A 20,102-nucleotide genomic window follows, 5' to 3' on the forward strand; every position below is an offset into this window, starting at 1 on the left:
ACTCCTGACTTCAAGTCTTCCAGAGTGCTGGGATTACAGGCATGAGCCACTGCACCTGGCCTATATTTTATATTTTCTAAACTTTAAAATTTTTATATTTACTAAAATAAAGGGTGTATACTAAATAAACAGAATGCTGTTGTTCCTTTGCAAGTTGTAAATTATAAATAATAGGCTTTGTAGATTGACATAGATATGCTTCCTTTGATCACAGCATGGCTTTCATGGGTGAGATGAGGTTGGCAGTGATGGTGCTATAATTTTGAGAAGAAAGGCAGACTGTGAGTGATTGGGAGTAGGAATCTCTGGGCCTTCCTCCTCCTCCAACTCACTGATGGCCATGATCTGTAAAATGCCTCTGTTTTTCAGAGCTGAGTTTTGTGTGTCTCCTGAGTTAGTAAACTCATGGGCTGTGTAAGGTGCACAAGGGTCTGGTCTCCCCCAACCCGTTTTCACATCTCTTTTGAAGAATGCATAAAGTGCAGGGTACTTGGTTTTTTTCTGGTGGTCTCTTTGTGCCTATTTAAGGATGAGAGTACGTCATTCAAACCTTGTCCAAAGATCAAACTCCCTTTGAGGAGGGGATTGATAGATTTCCACTGACTGCTTTGTCAGCGTAGTTTGAAGCTTAGAGAGAGAAATTGCTTAAGTGCTTGTCAGTTTTATTTTTGATTCCAAATCCTCTTCTTTTTTTCTCCAACATACATTGCCCACTGTCACCAAACAACCTCCTCTAGTTCAATGAGCAACTTCTGTTCTGGTCCTAACTAAGGAGTCAACTTAGAGTAATGATTAAGAACTTGAGTTCTAGAGTCAGACTCTGGGTGTGAATTTCTGCCCTTCCAAGTGCAGCTTCTGTGACCTGCGAGCTTTCTCTCTAAGCCTCAGTGCCAGTCTTGTAAAATGGGAGCAATAATAGTTTAAATCTTACAGGGCTGTTGTGAGGATGAACTGAGACAATCGAAGTAAAGCATTTCACATGGTGCTTAATACAAATTAAAAGCTCAACAAATACTATCCATTATTATGACATCTGCATAGCATTTCATCACCTTGGTCTAAAGGTAGGGTTTGGAGGTAGCTTTATCATCTCGACTCAGAACAGGTCTCCTCACATGGATCCACAGCCTTCCTTTTGGATCCTGGCCACGAGAGCCCATTCTTAGTAACTGTGTTTCAATTCCAGTAGGTGATGTCCACTCCAATGCCGCAGGATGTCCTCCTCAGGGTGCCAATGGGTCTGCCTTGGGTTCTGACAAGCTTTTTGGGACCAGGTCCCTTCTCTGTGTGGCACTGGATCATCTCCCTGTCTTATCAGGCTGCAGTTCTGCTTCAACTCAGTCCTTAGTCCCCTAGAAATCACAGCCTGACTCCTTGCTGGGTAAGGCCAGACCTAGTTGTCCCCTCCGCATAGCCATAGCTATCGGACCTGTGACAAGCTCCTTGTATCTCTTCACCTCCGCAAGGCTAGTCCAGGAGTCCACTCCTTAGGCAGCTCACAATTATCCCTATCTGTTATTCACATTTTCCCCTTTCCACCAAGCCTCTTCTTTCCCACCTTCTCCTTACAACCAGGTCTTTTTATGTTTTCTTCATAACAAAAGTGTTGTTGTTTCTTAAAACAACTTTTTTTTTTTTTGACTAAAAAAGGGATAGTTATTCAGTAGAGAAACAGGAAAACATTGCACATGCATCCCGGAACTCAAAATTAAATTAAGTTAAAAAGAGAAACAGGAAAACAAAATAAAAAATTTCAGTGCACAGAATAAAATGGAAATCATATGTGATCCTACTACCTGGATTTTTACAGTTTTTTTCTATGCATATATGTGAATATATGCATTTACCCAAGCAAATTAGAATCACAATGTATACATGATTGTGTGTGTGTGTGTGTGTGTGTGTGTATATATATATATATATATTTTTTTTTTTTTTTTTTTTGAGACAAGGTCTCGCTCTGTCACCCAGGCTGGAGTGCAGGGCGCTATCTTGGCTCACTGCGACATCTGCCTCCCGAGTTCAAGAGATCCTCATGCCTCAGCCTCCTGAGTAGCTGGGACTATAGGCGTGCACCATCACACCCGGGTAATTTTTGTATTTTTAGTAGAGACAGGGTTTCATCGTGTTGGCCAGGCTGGTCTTAAACTCCTGGCCTCATGTGATCTGCCTGCCTCGGCCTCCCAAGGTGCTGGGATTACAGGAGTGAGCCACTGCATCCAGCTTGATTTTATACTTTGTTATATTGAATGATTACTAAAAAACAGCCTGAGAAACAATGGGGTAAAATATAGGTTCTATAACATTTTAATGGTTGCATCCATAAACATTCATAAAATTACACTGATTGATGTGGAAAATAAATATAAGAATGTGGTCTCTGTCTTCAAGGGGTATATCAATGATCATGTAGTCATAGCATCTTATTCTATGAATATAATATTTAGCCAGTTTTATATTATTTGAAATTTAGATTTCTAGTTTTTCTCTATTATATACATAAAAAGTGAAGAACATCTTAATACATATTTGTTCACTACCATGGAAATTCCCATGTTTTAAATTCCAGACTTATACATGGAATTGTCATGTTGAACATTATGTCGTTTTAAAAGTATTTGACTTAAAAATCTTTGAATCAAACACTCAAAGTTGTTTGAGTGCTTTTTTCCTCATATCCTCACCAACATAGATCATCACTTTTAAAATTATTGGTCATCTGACAGGCAAAAGTTGTCTTGTTTTAACTTGAGTTTTTTATTATAAAAACTTGTACATTAAAATGCTTTGGGCTAATTAAAAATATTGGAAATAGAAAGTAGGTCGTAACATAACATTTCAAATAGCATACTGAGGTATAGATGATAAGTTTGTTTTCTCCCACCCCAGGCTCCTACACCCCATCTCTGGAGCTGAACTCGCTAGTTAGCTTGTGCTTAACATGACTGCATGAGGGCAAGGGCTTTGTTTTCCCAGCGTGTAGAACGATGCCTGGCACACAACAGGCACTCAACAGATGCTTATTAAATAAATAAGCACTTTCCCGAATATAGTAATGAAAATTTTCTATGTAAATATAAACACCTACATGCACAGTTTTTAATACTTTTTATATTATTATTACTAGTATTATTATTATTATTTGAGACGGAGTCTCGCTCTGTCCCCCAGACTGGAGTGCAGTCGTGCGATCTCGACTCACTGCAAGCTCTGCCTCCTGGGTTACGTCATTCTCTTGCCTCAGCCTCCGAGTAGCTGGAACTGCAGGCGCCCGCCACCATGCCGGGCTAATTTTTTTGTATTTTTAGTAGAGTTGGGTTTCACCGTGTTAGCCGGGATGGTCTCGATCTCCTGACCTCGTGATCCGCCCACCTTGGCCTCCCAAAGTGTTGGGATTATAGACGTGAGCCACCACGCCCGGCCAATACTTTTTATATTATTAACAAAAATGGGAACTCACCACACACTATTGTTAAATGTCTCCACATTGTTTAATATAAGCATATTTAGACTCCTTTCACTTCTTGAAAAATGCTGCATAGTACAGTAATTTAGTTAATATCCTTCCTATTGATGCAACATTTAGTTGCTTTATATCTCTAGCTATTATTTATGGACCTTTCTTCTTCAGGAATTGTTTGCTCATGTTCTTTAGTAATTTTGCTATAAACTTTTTCTGTAAAGCTATTAGGAGCTTTATGTACATTTAGAACAATAAAGCTTTGTTTATAATGTATGCTGTAAATATTTTCCTAATTTCCCATGACCTTTTAATTTCATTTTTTCATATAAAATTTTGGTAAACCTATCCATATTTTTATAAATATGTATTTTCTGCATTTGGTGGTATACTTACAAGGACCTTTTCTACCCCATATGAATATTCACTAGTATTTTCCCATACACTTTCATGTTTACATATATTTAATATTTAACTTATATGGAATTTAATTACCCAAATGGTATGAGGTAGAAATCTAACCTTTTCTAGTAGTTTTTGTTATCCTAGTTCTATTTATTGAATAGTCTATTTTATTACTGCTAATTAGAATATATTCAATCATACATTAATTTCTTGAGTTTATTGCTATACTTTATATTCTGTAAACCATGACTAGGTAAATAGAATAAATCACAGAATAATTTGTGAAAGTAAGCACTTTAAATTATTTAGGGTTTATTTTTGAGATCTGATCTGATAGTATACATTTATGATCATGACATTGAATTTTTCTCAAATCTCACATTCTTATTTCTTTCAGATATTACTTAGAATATGATTTAATATGAATATAGGATTGAAGATACATAACATTGAGATAGTTGTTGCAGTAAGTTATAAATTAGAGAGAGTTGGACCTTCTCTTTCAATTTGTTCTATTTATGCCCTTCAACAAGCCTTTGTAGCTTCGTTTTGTTGTTGTTGTTGTTTTTTTATCTAGATCTTACATCTTCAGTGTTAAATTTATTCTTGGGTATTCTCCTTTTGTTACTATCATTAATAGAATCTGTGTAAGTTTCCAGTAAGTTTTCTAAAAGGTTACTTATGGCAATATAAAAAATACTGATTTTTATATATTTATTTTTAAAGTAGCAACCTTAGGTAATTATCCTATTTGTTCTTATTGCTTCTAATAGATATTTTCTGTTAGAAAATACTATCTGCAAACACTGATGATGTTCTCATTTTAAACACTTGATTTCTTTTTCTTGCGTTAGTGCATTGCCTCAAATTTCAGAGCAATGTTAAATGATAGAGGTAATAGCTGCCACCTTGATCTCCATCTGATTTTAAGGGGATTTTCAATTTTCACTGCTAAGTTTCATATTGGCTGTTGGTTTGAGGGAGATGTTCTTTACCATGTGAAGGGAATATGACTATAATTCTAGTTTCCAGTTTTTTTCTTGAAGAGGATAATGAATTTTATCAGATGCCTTTTTGCCATCCATTAAGATGAGACAGTCTCTCTTGACCTATTAATTACATTCTGAAAGTCAACTTTATTTAGTCATGGTTTATAGCTGTGTTTAAAATTTAGGAACTTCTGATTATCCATGGAAAAGATTAGGCTATAATTTGTATTACTTTTTTGATGTTTTGTTATTCTAGATTTGAGCTCTGAATCGAGAAATTGTTTTTTTTTTTCTGTTATTCAACAGTTAAATGAGCATTATTTTCTGCGTTCCTTTACAGTCACTCCAGGCATCTCAGATGCACTGGCTCTGCTAGTTCTGCTAATGCTCTGCCCTCCACTACCATCACCTCATGGTAAACTCCTACTTGCTTCTTAACACCCAGTGTAACCATCAACGCTTCTATATAGCACTCTCCCACCACTCCCATAGTACTAGCACATCCTTTATTCCAGCATTAATTCTACTATATTTTACTTGTCTATTAACCTATTTTCCCCTCTAGAATCTGAGCTTCTTGAAGCAGAGACAGTCATGTATGCATTAAAAAAATCCTCAATCTGCAGTGCTTATCAGAAGACCTGGCACATAGCACATCGTTAATAACTCTTTGTTGTGTGAATAAGTCCATAATGCATTTTTGCTTTAAATTTTGCCAGGGAAGAAAATTTGGATGCTATGTAAACTTCTTTGCCATTCGTTGACAGTAAAATAGAGATAATATCACTTACTGCCCTTCTTCACACCTGATAGAGTTACTGAGCTGGGATAATAGATGGGCAAGGATAAGGTGAAAGTGAAAGAATTAAATATAAAAATCCATAATAGTGATTAGACTTTCTTTGATATTAACAACAGGTAAAGTGCATTGAGAGTTTGCTATGTTCCAGGTATGAAATTATCAAATTTACTTCTTATAATAGCCTGTAATTGTAGGTGAGTAAATAACATTTTAGAGAGCTTAAGTGACGTGTCTGAGGTGAAACAACTGGCGAGTCAAAGACTTTCTGAAATCAGGGTCTGCTATCTGGAAACTATTCTATGTCGACTCACCAGTGAAGACAGTGTGCTCCACTGAAGTGAGAAAAGCAACAAACAATAAGCCCAGGGTGAAAATTTGGTTACATACCCTGCTTCTCAGGTTTTGCTTAAGTTTAGAGCCTACCAGGAAGAAAGAAAATGATTATCTGCCTCCTTGACTTTTGCATCATTCGTGTTTCTTCTGATGAAAGTGGGGCTAATCGCTGAGTTAGGGTTCCTTTATTTTTAGTCTACACTATGTTGCTTTATCCTAAAAGGATAAACATGGGCTGTGTGATGGCTGACCACCTTTCTTGTTCCTTCTATGAAGGTCTGAAAGGGCACAAGACAGGTAAGAGGAAACAGCTTTCCTTTAGTAAATAAGTTGCTAGATTTCTGAGCTCATGGCCCTGAGTTACACGTGAATGACTTTGACCTGTAATCTGAAATAAGACAGACGTCAGGGTTCACCTCCCCCACCATTCCACTTCAAAGGTGAGGTAAGGTAGAGTTGCTAAATGTACAATATGAAGGGCATCTGGCATTTTACTGTTGACAGTATGCCAGCTCTAAGACCTGCTTATTCCATCTTCAACCATTCCTGCTTGTTCCCCACTCCAGGCTGTGACCCCCCAGAGTGAGTGATAGAAGTGGCAAGAGGTTGTTCAGAAGATTAAAGACCCAAGTCACCAGAGGCTGCCATCTCGCAAGAATATTTAGACATTTTTCCACTTGGCAGTCATTAATATTCTTCAGCAAAGAGTGAAAAGAGAGCCTGTTCAAAAAGGCTCCCTCTTCAGATCTCTGTACCTTGGAAGATAAAGTGAATGAAAGGGTTTTGTTTTGAAATTAAATATTCATTGGATTGAGTTAGAGCTATTACTGTTCTTGAGAATAAAACTGGATTTTTCCTTTGTTTTAAAATAACTAGTCATTTTATGTTAAGAATTCATTTCTGTAACAAATTGGTCAGGATTAACACATGGTGTGATTTTTCTAATATAATAGACACAACAGGGAAATGAATACAGAAGGGCTCAAAGTATTTTATAGAGGGTATACGAGCAATTTGACATTGCAGAAAAGCTGTCAGAAAGAAACACCATGGAATAGAGGAAAGAGGCTGGGAATCCAACCCCAGGAACTGTGACAGCCTCTGGGTGAGATCTTTGGCTCTGTTAATTGACAGCTGTTGTGGAACATATCTGAGTTTCCGTTTTCTAATCTGTGAAATGGAGAGCATATTCTTTTCCTCTTGGGGTTCGTGTAAAGATTTGGAAACGGTAGCTAGAAAATGAGTGGCACGGACAAAGCAGGAGCACAACAGTGGCAGTGATGATCCCCGTTTTCACATACATACCAAGACTGGTCACTAAATGGCTGGAAAGCCATTTACATCTGTTTACGCTCTCTCTCTTTTTAATCTTCCAGGCACCATTGCTCACATTTCCCTTGAATTTAAACATCTTTTAAAAGCATTCAAAGCTTTGAAGGTTGATTTCAACGAAACCTGTTTTTATTCTAGGTGTTTTTCCGACTGTCATTCTGAGTAAAACAAAAAACATTTACTGTCAAAACAACAAGGGCTTACTCTCAAGCACAAAATGAAAGCAGATATGTCTGCCTGATTTATTTGGGCATCCACCTAGCAGTTAAATAGGACACCTTTTAATTTGTCACTTCTTTAAGATTCATTTATGTTGGCAAAGTAAATCCCCAGTGCTTGGTTTCAGCTAAACTTCAACGAGTTGGGTAAAAGAGTTTATTCTTTTTCACTCAGACACACAAGCTTTGAAAGGTGCCAAAGATGGAACTATGAATTGAGCAGTGTAAGACAGTAACATCTAATGGATTTTTATTTTTACTTTGAATGGGAGGAACTTAGAAATTGAACTTATTACCAAAGATCCACTAGCAGTCTGAGAAGAGACACAGAAGGTCAATGTTTTTCAAAAAACCTAGGTAGAACTATTTCAAACACTGACTATCCAGTTATTTTAAAATTAGACTCAAGTATGAGTAAAGAGACCCAGTATTCAAATCTCAACTCTGCCATTTGCTGGCTGGGGAAGTTACTTAATTTATCTGAATCTCAGTTTCTTTATCTATAAACTGGAAAATATCCCTTCCAGGTTGTTTAGAAAATTAGCTGAGGCAATGAACATAGAACAGCTAGCACCTGCCTGGCACATACTAGCTATTCAACATGTGCAAGTCACTGCTTTTATTAAGAAAAATGTCTGGCTTGCCGCAGTGGCTTTCGCCTGTATTTCTAGCACTTTGGAAGTCTGAGGCCTGTGGATCGCTTGCTTGATCTCAGGAATTTGAGACCAGCCTGGGCAGCACAGTGAAACCCCATCTCTACAAAAAAATACAAAAATTAGCCAGGCATGGTAGTGCATGTCTGCAGTCCCAGCTACTTGGAGGGCTGAGGCGAGAGGACTGCTTGGGCCCAGGAGGTTGCAGTGAACCAAGATCATACCACTGCACTCCAGCCTGGGCAACAGAGTGAAACGCTGTTTCAACTAAAACGAAACAAAAATGAAAACAAAAACTTCTGCAACATTGTCTAACAATTCAGTCCAAGACTTAGCATTTCTCACTGTATGGAAGTTGTTTCTTCTGTCTACTCCAAATTTACTTGGCTAGAATCTAAGCCCATTTTCTCATTTTCTCAAAGTTAGCAATAACATCTGTTTAATACCTTCTTTGTAACAAGGCCAGATTGAGGGCTTCTGTTTATGCAGTCATTAACACAACCATTTTTAAACAGTGGTGTTTTTTGCATCTCAATGACCTAATTGTAATCTGGCTGATTATTTGATTTAGTTACAAAAGGAAATAAAAATCACACACACACACACGCATACATACATATGTACACAACACTCACGTATATTCATTTTTTTCTGTTCTTCAATACATACAATCCAGCTTCAGTCCTTTTTATTTTGGTGTGGATTTCTAGGGGAATGTAAAGAAAGATAAATACTTCCTTTTTGAGTCCCTTAAAGCAGATGACCTTCAAATGAATGATGGGGAACTCTTGACACTCTAGATTAATCTCTGTTTTCCAATCAATAGTTTAATTGGTTTTTTGTTTTGTTTTAGGGGAAGACACAATCCACAGGGCTAGTTCCAGAGTCTTTCCCAGTTTCAAAAGTCCCATGCTAACTGTGGTCCAAATACCACATCTACCCAGGGCTTGCTTTTTTCCTGCCAACATCCTCCTTCCTGTCTGTGGCTGCTTTTCCAAGCATAGCAAGTACTTGAATTCAACTGAGGGCTGACAAATTGACCTTACTCCCCAATGAAGCTTGCTCTTTTTAGCCCAGGACCAGGAAAACAGAGGCTGTCACTTGGTCAGATGGAATCTTAGGCAAAGCAATTTCCTCTTCCAATCCAAGCCTGAATATCCAGTGGAAACTTGTAGAATAAAGCCAGGCTAAGGTGTTGTTCTCAAACATGTTTATTTGTAACAGTTTTACATGGTGTGTTACAGAAATTAATGGAAAATTTCTAAAAATTTTGCTGTTCTGTTGAATGCATTGTACATAAAGTTAAAAATAATGTGTCCATATATGTTAACAAACTGTCATCTGAGGTAAAGTTAAAGTAGGTCTAGAAATGTACTGCAACAGTCATTTTCTCTTTCTCATCTTTATTAAAAAAATATGTGTCAGAACGCAGAAATTGAAATGAACCAAACCCACAGAGTAAACATTTGTTTAAAAGAAGGTGCCCGGTACATTACATGATGGGGTTTCAGGAGACACTGGGATGAGTACGAGCTATCAAAAAAGTTTTGCGGCATGTAAAGATTGAAGAGCTATGGAGAATGGGGACAAAATGACAGGTGGCATTTCCCTGGTTTCAAAATTTAAAGTGACAAATTTAGTGCTAGTGGAGGATGAGGAATTAACAGGTGTACACATGGATTTTCTATTGATCTAACCAGAACTGTGCAGATTCCCCATGGTCTTTTGGTATTGGCACCTCAGCTCTTGCTTGGAAATTTCACTGTATTCCTGGGACAGGATACGGTGGTTCCGGGCTCACCAAACAGTGTTTGGAAAAAAAAAAACAGAATGCTGCCAATGAGAATATGGATGGCAGTTGAAAAATCTTGACTTTATTTCCCTCACTTTAATGCATCACTTGGGCATCTTCTTGAAGTTCAGAGCCAGTTATATTTTCAATCATGTTCAATGAAGGAGGACAAGTCCCCTGGACTTTCACCTTCTGCTAGGAAATTAACTCCAGATGGTATACCTGAAACAGCAACATCAGCCAGAGTTCCCTTTGAATGTGTCAGAAGCAACTCAAAGAATTGGTATAATGGTGTGATACTGCAAGACAAACTCAAGACAGCCATATTGAGGGAGAAGATAGCACCACTTGTTTAGAATCAAATCATAGACAACAAAGCAATTTAAGCAATTTCCCATAGGAACTGCCTATCTTATCAAATCCCCAGAAAACAACTGAACTGGTCTCAAGCCAACTCTTACAGTCATTCCACCTTTCCCATCTTCCCCTTCATGTGAAAGGGCTACCTAATCATAAAATGTTTGCTCATTCCTTGAGAAACTCTGTGGACCAACAGGTGATAGCTACAGAGGGAGGCAAATGGCCCTTCTCACTTTTCTGGTTCTTCGGACCTTCCACATTAGGATGACATTGACATATATTCTTTAATAGACATTTGGTCAGTTTATCTAATGGAAAAAAAAATTAGACTCCTGTGACCTGATACTGTAAAATGTGGGCTTTAAATGATAACCATTACCTTGATGTATCACTTTTCTCCTTGTGAACAAGTATACAATCATTTTCAAATCAATCTCCCAAATCATTTTAGTTTCTATTGATATGAAGAACCAAATACAGGCCTATTCAAATCAATCATATCAATGGAAATTCTACTTTTCAAATCTTAAAACCAAATAATAATTATCCCCAAATCCAATTAATCACACGAATCTTTAAAGTTTTCTTCTTAGTGTTAAAACACTAAATTCAACATACTGTAACTGCATAGGAACATCAGGAAAACACACTTGACCTGTATAACAATTCTCTGTAGGGCAAAAATATATAGATTCTTTATGAAAATCATGTGCTAAACATACGAACCAAACACTGCACTTTTTGTCTCATAAGTGTAAAAAAAGGAAGCTTAGCCTCTTCTGTTTCACGTACAAACAGTCCAGTGATTTATGTGGGGTAGGTGGGAGTGGGGAGGTGGGAGAGTTTCAGAATCTGAATTCTTCAGAATGTGAATTGTCTTTTTCTTGTGTTGCACGGAGGGTGGGGACTCTCGTGGAAAGGCTAGATGATGGAGTCACGTGCTCCCTTCCCGTTCACTAGCTGCTGATTGGCCAACTGCTCCTGCCAGCGGTCCCTGCACTCCAGCTTCCTACCATATGCTCCAGAATAACATCTGGAAAGTGAGCCCCATCCATCAAGTTTGTCACACCTTGCACTCAATCTGCTACCTTCTCTACAGTGTAATGGCATTATTAAAAAGCATTTTCATTAACATTTATATTTACAAAAAAAAAACAACAATTTTTTTCATTAGAACTCCTTAAAGCCATTTCCCTTAAATATTTAAAGAGTTTAATGGTAAGGTTTTTTTTTTTTTTTTCAAGTTATAAAATAAAAATCCCATTTGAATTTTCTGATGTACAAAAAGAGATAGAGATGAACCATTTGGACCACGGAATCAGTTTGTTATTCTGAATATGTATGCCACCATTGTTCCTTTAGAAAGTTGGTTTTTAAGATCCAAAACCACATTACCAGAATTGTACCAGAATTATTTGGCAAATGACTTTTCTTTGAAAATGGCACGTGGAGAAGACACTTGTCTGCATAGCATCACAGCAGCAAGATATCGGAAAAATAAAAAATATCATTTTATTGTACTTAAGAGTTTAGAGCTTCTTAAGAAATCAGATGCATTTTTTCATCTTTCTCATCAATGGGATCTGATGTCTTTTCCTACTCACAGAATGAAGGTTCAAACTGAAAGCTGTCTTTCTTCACCAGGATGCAGAATAGCTAAAGGATTGTTTTGGCAACATTCTTGATCATAACAAATAATCAACCACTTATTTGTCTTGTAATTTTAAGTTAATTCATTTCACTGAGGCTTTTTTTCTCCCCAGTTAGATTTCTTCACCCATATCTAAAAAAAGTCAAAAGCAATACAAAAATTTGTACACCTACTAATTTTCAAACATGACAAAGAAAGGAAAGGGGGGGAAAATGGCAGACCAGGCCCCATGGAGTGACAAAAAACACATCATCCTATGTGAAAAGGCATATGGATGATGATATTGTGGTCACAGAAGACCCTTTACTTTTGCTTAAAGAAGTCAGTTCCAACCCTGTTGTAATCCTCTGATGCCTGTCACTCCAAATTTGGTGTCTCAACAGGTAGAGAAATAAAAAGGGAATTAATAATTTTGTACACTGGGTCATCTTAAACCCAGCTACGAGGGCTCAAATATTTGTTGGGTAAGCATTTGCTTGATTTGTGATTTAATGTTGGGTGGATCTTTCTATACTTTTTTTGTGTGTGCTGCCATAGATATCTGCCATTGGTTGCCAAAAACGCTTAGTTCCCTCTTCTGAGTGAGTTCCATTGGGCAATCATGAATTTCTTGTGGGATGAGGTGAAAGAATACAAGAGAGCCTGTCATGATGCTGATGTCCATGCCAGTCTTGAGCACCCACCACGAGCTCGCATCGATGCTATTTCTTAGGTCTGTTGATCTGCGCGTAGAGAGGCTCCGGCTCCTGTGGATAAAGGAACAAAGTGAGGCCTGCCCTTTCCACTTGCATGGATTTTCTGAGACAGCTTTTGGAAAACGGGTTTAGGATTAAAACAGAAAAGTGACAGTTTATGATGGATGACCTTAGGTTATTTTTGGAGTATTTGATGAGGGTGCATATCATTTTGGCAACACTTTTATCATCCAAAATAGCTATGCACTCAGTTCTGTCTTTCGTATTCAAGTTGGAACTGATTGCCCTGTTAGGGAAGTAGCATGGTATAGTAGTAGGGAGTTAGAAAAGCTGTGTCATGTGGACAAGATACTTATCCTGAGTCTTGGTTTCTCCAACCACAAAATGGGAATAATACTGTTTATCCTACGGGGTTCTTGAGGGAATTAGAGATTGCATATATAAAGTATCTAGCACAATGCCTGGTAGCAATGCATCTTCAGAAAATGCTAACAATTACTGCGAGTCAAGTGGACATTTTTCCAACACAGTTTCATAAATGTCCACTTGAGAACCCTGAAATTCTATTTCAGATTACTCTTCTACAAACAGTGATGCCTGGGTGCACTGTTGAGCAAGAGAAATAGCAAGTGTGTCTTTGGCTTTTAGTTACAAGTTTCTGGACTTGTTTCCATCCAATCTGAGACCTCCGCTTTAGACAATCATTTGCCTACACCCAGGGGGCTGTCCTGAAGCACAAACAGGGATTTTCAACCGGCATGTAATGCAGCAAACCTGCAATCCACACCTAGATAGGAAACAGTGTTCCACCCTATTTAAACCATGTCAGACTTCAGCTGATGTTGAGATGGCTCACTGTGCACTGGCCAAGAAGACTTGATGGATACTGTGGTTTTAAGCATGCACAGGACCTTCTGTTAAAATTGACCTTTATGCTGTCACTCTTGGAGGTCTGTGCCAGAATTAAATGGACACCAGGAAATCCTAATTTTACCATATTTTATATATTAGCTTGTCTCCTGCCATGTCATATAGGTTATTATTATTTGCTTATTTTCTTGAAACTTCAAAATGAATTGGCATTCTGGGAGCCCCTACCATGTGTCTGGCACCATGCTAGGTATTTTCAAGTACACTGTCTTTTTAATCTCATCACAACAGCCTTGTAAGGCAGATGCTTTCTCTCTTTTGCAAGGGTGAAATTAAGCACAGAGAAGTTAAATAATTTGCCCACGGTCACAGAGTTAGTAAGTCCAGAGACATAAGAACTGAAAACAGGGTCCAGGGGCCAGTGCTTTTTCTACAACAGTGACCATTAGAGACAGAGAGAGAGAGACCCCAATCCTTCCATCTGTAAGTGCTTCAGAGTTTACAAAGCACCTCATGTCTTATTTATCTGCCTTATAGTCCTGGGGGTGGCTTGTATTTTTTGAGTCCTCCCTTTGCAGACAAAAACTGAAGTTCTGAGAGGCTGTGTGATCTCAATGTCATTGTGCTGTCTCTCGTGTGAAGCATATCATATTGCTTGCTTTCTACTGTAAAGTGGAATGGCCTAGAAGATAAGGTTGTCCCGGCCCATCATTGTACAGATGAGGAATCTGAAGTCCTGTGAAGACAGCTTTTGTTTCTACTTAGTATCCATGCCAAGAGTAGACCCCAGGACTCCTGCCATCAGATCCAATTTCTGGTTCCTCTAGAACTTGTTATGTTTGTATTATTCCAATGGGAAGGAACTGCTTTCCTTGAGGCACCCTATCATACAGTGTAACAAAGTGCCAACTTGTCCCTCCATGCCTTCCACCCATAGACTTTCTACTGCCCTTGGAAATGTAAATAAGCATAATCCTTCTTCCAACTGTCTGATGACAGAAAATTATGGAAGCCCATTCTTCCATGTCCTACTTCTAGGTTACCATTTGCCAGTTCCTTCTGCCATTTTACAAATATGAACCTAGCACAGTAGGTCCTCAATGAGAGTCTGCTGAATTACTGAATGATTATAATGCTCTTTCTAGTTTCCTCATAGTTCTGATCCCTTTGTCCTAAATACACTGTAATTTGGCTTTATTCTTTCAAAATCAAATGTAGCAAAATCTATAGTAAGATTATGATTTATTAAACACCAAATCTATTCCTTTCCAGTCTCTTGAACGATTTCAAATATCTGTTGTAAGGCTAAACATGTAACTTTATTGCGTGTTTGTGTTCTATAAGTGCGGTGGGTGGAGTCAAAAATAGTTAAGTACAACTACTGGAGAAAAACTTTTTTTTTTTTTTTGCTTGTGCTGGGCTTCAAGGACGCATCTTTTTTTTTTTTTTTTTTTTGAGACGGAGTCTAGCAGTGGCCAGATCTCAGCTCACTGCAAGCTCCGCCTCCTGGGTTTACGCCATTCTCCTGCCTCAGCCTCCCAAGTAGCTGGGACTACAGACGCCCACCACCTCGCCCGGCTAGTTTTTTGTATTTTTTAGTAGAGACGGGGTTTCACCATGTTAGCCAGGATGATCTCGATCTCCTGACCTCGTGATCCGCCCGTCTCGGCCTCCCAAAGTGCTGGGACTACAGGCTTGAGCCACCGCGCCCGGCCAAGGACGCATGTTAATGTTTCCTGGGTAGACGTTCTTAGCCCATTCTTCTTTTTGGATGCCCCAAGAAGTCAGGCTGCCTTGATCTCACCCTACAATTTGCTCTATTCTAATTTTGGAAACTAATTTATCCAACTGAAAATGACACCTAAAAACAGAAGAAGACAGCAGGCTCAGACAGGGTAATTAATGCCACACTGCATTAACTTTCTGCAGCTGAGATAAATATTCACACATCTCCTGCTTGCCGGAATTTAGCTTCAAATACCCATCACAACAGCAGTAGCGACTGCAGTCAACTCTCAATTATCCCCACTAATGAAGGGGAGCAGTGGTGTGGAAAACCCCAAGCAGCAGATAATCCCAAAGTCTGACACTGTGATGCATTATACGTTTTGGCAATAGCTCTACCTTCCTTGTTACGGAATCTTCGACTGTCAGAGTTAGAGGGGAGCTAAGGAATCATTTGATTTAGAAATTTCCAACCTGGCCTCTGGCAAGGTCATAACCGGGTCTTTGAACTATTTTCAAAATTCCAAAAGCCTAAATGGAATCACACATTAACATAACATGCTGTTGATGTTTTTGTTTTGTTTGTTTGTTTTCTTTTGGCAGATTTGTCCACATCTCTGCCCTGCTTCAAATCCTTCAGAGGCTCCCCATCACCCACAGGGTAGGTCAAAGTGCCTTCTCCGGCACACAAGGCCCATTAGTCTCTTAGTCCATTAGAGATAATAAATACCCCTTCTAGACCATGAATCAAAACTCTACCTTCAGGTCACATAAATCATGTTAAAAAAAATCTTTCTTTATGCTTCTCCAGGATGATCTTTCTGAAATGGATTTGTCCATGCCAGTCTCCTGCCTGGAACAGCCCTCCTGGCTCCTTGTCACTCAAAGGAAAAGGCAAACTCCTCAAGACTGCACATAATGTCCACCTTCCCAACCACCCTCATCTACTGCCACTCTCTCCTACACCCTACCTTCCAAATCCTACTTGGGGTTCACCCTCACATGCTGGAATTTTCCCATCTCTGAGACTTCATTTAGGCAGTTCCTTCCGGCTTCAGAGCCTTCTTGGTTCCTAAAGTTCATACTTTAAGATATAGCTGAAATAACAAGGCTTCCTGGACGCTGTAGGTGACATGAGCCACTGTGCTCCTGGATACTTCAGAACCTGTGCAGATCTCTGTCTTCACTCCTACCATGGCATCTCCTAGCATGTTCTACATTGAGCTCCACTGAGCCTTGCATTTCAGTATCCCGAATTCTGAATGAAACTTGGAACATGGGAGGTGCATCCACTAAACATGAAGAATGAAGATACGAGTGAGTAAATGAACAGTTCTTTTCTTAGTGGAAGTTGGCAAATACTTGTGAACTTTAATATGATTCTGACATATTAATATCTTTATTTTTAGATAACAAAGTAGATGGAAACCATATAGTAAAAGTTAAAGCAAAATCCACCCTCTACCCTTTCTGTAAGTGAAACACAGGAGACTAAGCACAGGAGACTAAGTCATGCAGGCCTAGCTTAGTGTTCTCCTGACAAAGTTCTGCTGCAAAGACCACCAGGGGCACATCTGTAGTTGAATATGTTGGGTTATTCCTCACCACAGAGGGAGGAGCAACGAGGCATCTCTGGAAGAGGCTGTTAGAAAGAATGTATGATAAGATTTGGTCTTAAGGTGAGTGATTTGGGGGATGGTCAACAAAGTGGGGTTTTTCTCTGAATTGGATGCTGTCATAATGTGGGGGTAATTCTGTGATTATCCTAACAATACTTATCTGGAAGGCAAGAAGAACAGAGCAGGGTTGAAACCAGGCTAGAGAAATGTTTCATCAGTTTTCCCGTTTTGACAATGTTCATTTTTTTGCCTGTGTTCAGCCCTGATGACCTGGTGGTCTTGATTTTGTCTTGACCTATCGCGGTCACTGAGGGGCCTTGTCTGATGCTGATGGTATGTGAAATGTTGATGCTCAGCAGGAGAATGCCAGGACCTTGCTGTGGGGGTGGGCCTGCACCTGACTGTCAGAGGCTGCTGTTCTCTTTCTTACCATCATGCATTTAGCAGCCCTAGGATTCTGTGCAGGGCACTTAACGTCTTTGGGTGCCAGTTTCCTCATCTGTAAAATGAGGCTAGAAATCCCCTCTGTGAAGGGGAACACATGTTGATTGTCTAGCACAGAGTCTGAAACATATGACATACTTCAAAAAATATTAGGTCCCTTATGTCTGGGAGTGTGGCTTCATCCTCCCTTTATAGACAATGGTTTTAGGCCTAATAATCACCTGTGGGTTTATTTTCAAATGGCCTCTCCTTCATAGCACATGGGTGCAATTGCAGATGAGCTCTCAGTTATTAATATAAGAATGGTGCCGGATCAGCCCAGGGAAATTGTGCAGAATGAATGTGGAGTTAATGCAAACAACCTGGCTGCAGGCCCCTGCGGGTAACAGAAACTTCCACTGTTTACAGACTACTCCATACATCCTTTAACTATCTATGAATTATGTGCTCAACTACAGCAGCCAAGTGGACTCACAGAACTGGAGTAATAATGGCATATCTCTACAGAAACTTTTACAGTCTATATATGGTCTTTCCAATGTCACATGATCTTACTTGAGCTACACACCAGGACCGTGCCTTTAGTGCTCCTGTCTTCATTTTTTTTTTTTTTTGAGACGGAGTCTCACTCTGCTGCCCAGGCTGGAGTGCGGTGGCGCAATCTCCACTCACTGCAAGCTCCGCCTCCCGGGTTCACGCCATTCGCCTGCCTCAGCCTCCCGTGTAGCTGGGACTACAGGCGCCCACCACTGCGCTCGGCTAATTTTTGTATTTTTAGTAGAGACGAGCTTTCACCGTGTTAGCCAGGATGGTCTCCGTCTCCTGACCTCATGATCCGCCCGTCTCGGCCTCCCAAAGTGCTGGGATTACAGGCTTGAGCCACGGCGCCCGGCCTCCTGTCTTCATTTTACAGCAAAGAAGCCTAGGCTCCCCGCAGTTGGGTGACTTGTGCAGTTACTCAGCCAGCACACAGCAGAGCTGGGACATACTGCTTTTTTTTTTTTTTAGATTTTTATTTGTGGGGAAACATAAACATAACCTTTGCCATTTTAACTACGTTTAAGTGGACAATTCAGCAGCATTAATTACATTCACAACGTTGTGCAACCATCAGCATCATTTCCAAAACTCTCCTCATCCCAAATAGAAACTCTGTACCCATTAAGCAATAACTCCCCATTCATTCCCCAAATCCCCAGCCCTAGTCTAATCTACTTTCCATCTCCACGATTTTACCTAGTCTTATTTTTAAATCAATTTCAGTGAGGTATAATTTACGTGCAATGAGATTTACCCATTTTAAATGTACAGTTTAATAAATTTGACAAATACACCCATGTGAGCTATAGAACATTTCTTCACCCTAAAGACTTCTCTTATGCCTTCTCAGTCAACTCCCTATCTCAGTGCCAGCTCTGATCTGCTTTTGATTGCTATAGACTAGGTTTGTTTTTTCTAGAGTTTCATGTAAACATACTCAAGTCTTTGTAAGCCTACTATCCTCTCCACTAGCATGTGTTCCCTCTCATAGAAGGTTGAAGCTGGAAGGGCCCTCACGCCCACAGCTCCTTTTCTGCATGCAGAAACTGAAGCCCCAGACACAAAGGGTACTTTCCCAAAGCCATACAGGAGACAGTAGAGAGCCAGGGAGCAGCCCAGGGTTCGGACTCCCATTTCTGTGCTGGTTTCCTTGCTTTCTTCTCTCAGCCCCAGCTCTTTGGCATGAAGTATAAGGGCAAATGGTTTCCTAGGTCACATTATAACAAGATGCTCTTGGAAGCTACCTAAATTGTGCAGATTACTTTCTGCCCATTTAATATTTCTTGCATTTGTTTTTGGAAAGATTGACTACCTTCGACAAAAGTATGTCAAAAGCAATATATCTTACTAGTGGGGCGAAGACACTGCATGCTGACAAGGGTGGTCTCAGATGTGAGGTCGATGGTGCGCCATGCAATCTGCTTGCTGAATGAGCCCACTTGTGCCCCATCCTGAGGGCCTAGGATAAGAAAAGCGCCAAGCCAAGCTGGGGATCAGACTAAAGCTGGAAGGTGAGCCAAAGCTTGAGTCCCTCAGCATTACCCTGCCCAGGCAGCAAATTTAGCCTCATGGTCTTTTAGCCCTAACACTTAGGACTAGCTCAGTGGGAGTTTTACATTCCTTGGTTTGACAAATGAAAAAGATATTGGTAGTCAGAGTGGAAAAAGGCTAAAATAACTCAAAGTTCTGTCTGAAGCCATGTGTAGGATCAAGAAGAATGCATGGGTTTGGGGAGCCAGAAAGACCCCAGAAATCTTCCTAACTTCCTATATGGACTTAGGCGAGCATCTCACCTGATTGGCCCTCAGTTCCTTCATCTGTAAAGTGGAGTGAATAACATCTACGACCCCAGAAATCCTCCCAACTTCCTATATGAACTTAGGTGAGTATCTCACCTATCTGGACCCCAGTTTCTTCATCTGTAAAGAGGAGTGAATAACATCTACCTTATGGGACTGTGAGAAGTTACAAGTCAGCTTGTATAACATGAAGTATCATAAATGCTGGCAGTCTTCTTTTGCTTTATATTCAAACAAAAGGGAAAACAAAGCTTTCTGACCACTTTGAGTCTGAAAGTCTAGCTGTTAGGGTAGAAAAGTCTTCAAAACACGAATGGATTTGATGATAATCCCTTAGGGACTGACACTGCTGAATGCCCTAGTTCCTGGGGTCTTGGGTGCTGAAACCCGCTTGGTGAATACAGAGACGCACCAC

General features: G+C 39.6%; 1 protein-coding gene across 6 annotated transcripts in view; it reads right to left on the minus strand.

Moving 5' to 3' along the window:
- Positions 1 to 9,387: 9,387 nt before the first annotated feature.
- The window catches only part of DAB1 (DAB adaptor protein 1), a 1,271,953-nt gene continuing 1,261,238 nt past the window's right edge, over positions 9,388 to 20,102 (minus strand). For all 6 annotated transcript variants that reach the window (XM_033225043.1, XM_033225042.1, XM_033225046.1 and 3 more), the window contains one exon: positions 9,388 to 12,741. Coding sequence is in view for 1 of the 6 variants with exons in the window: in XM_033225041.1 (XP_033080932.1) it covers positions 12,697 to 12,741 (45 nt within the window). In the remaining 5 variants the exon portion in view is untranslated. The remainder of the gene's footprint in view (positions 12,742 to 20,102) is intronic.

This window comes from Trachypithecus francoisi, unplaced genomic scaffold (assembly GCF_009764315.1).
Source record: "Trachypithecus francoisi isolate TF-2019V2 unplaced genomic scaffold, Tfra_2.0 Lachesis_group12, whole genome shotgun sequence".
Classification (NCBI taxonomy): Eukaryota; Metazoa; Chordata; class Mammalia; order Primates; family Cercopithecidae; genus Trachypithecus; species Trachypithecus francoisi.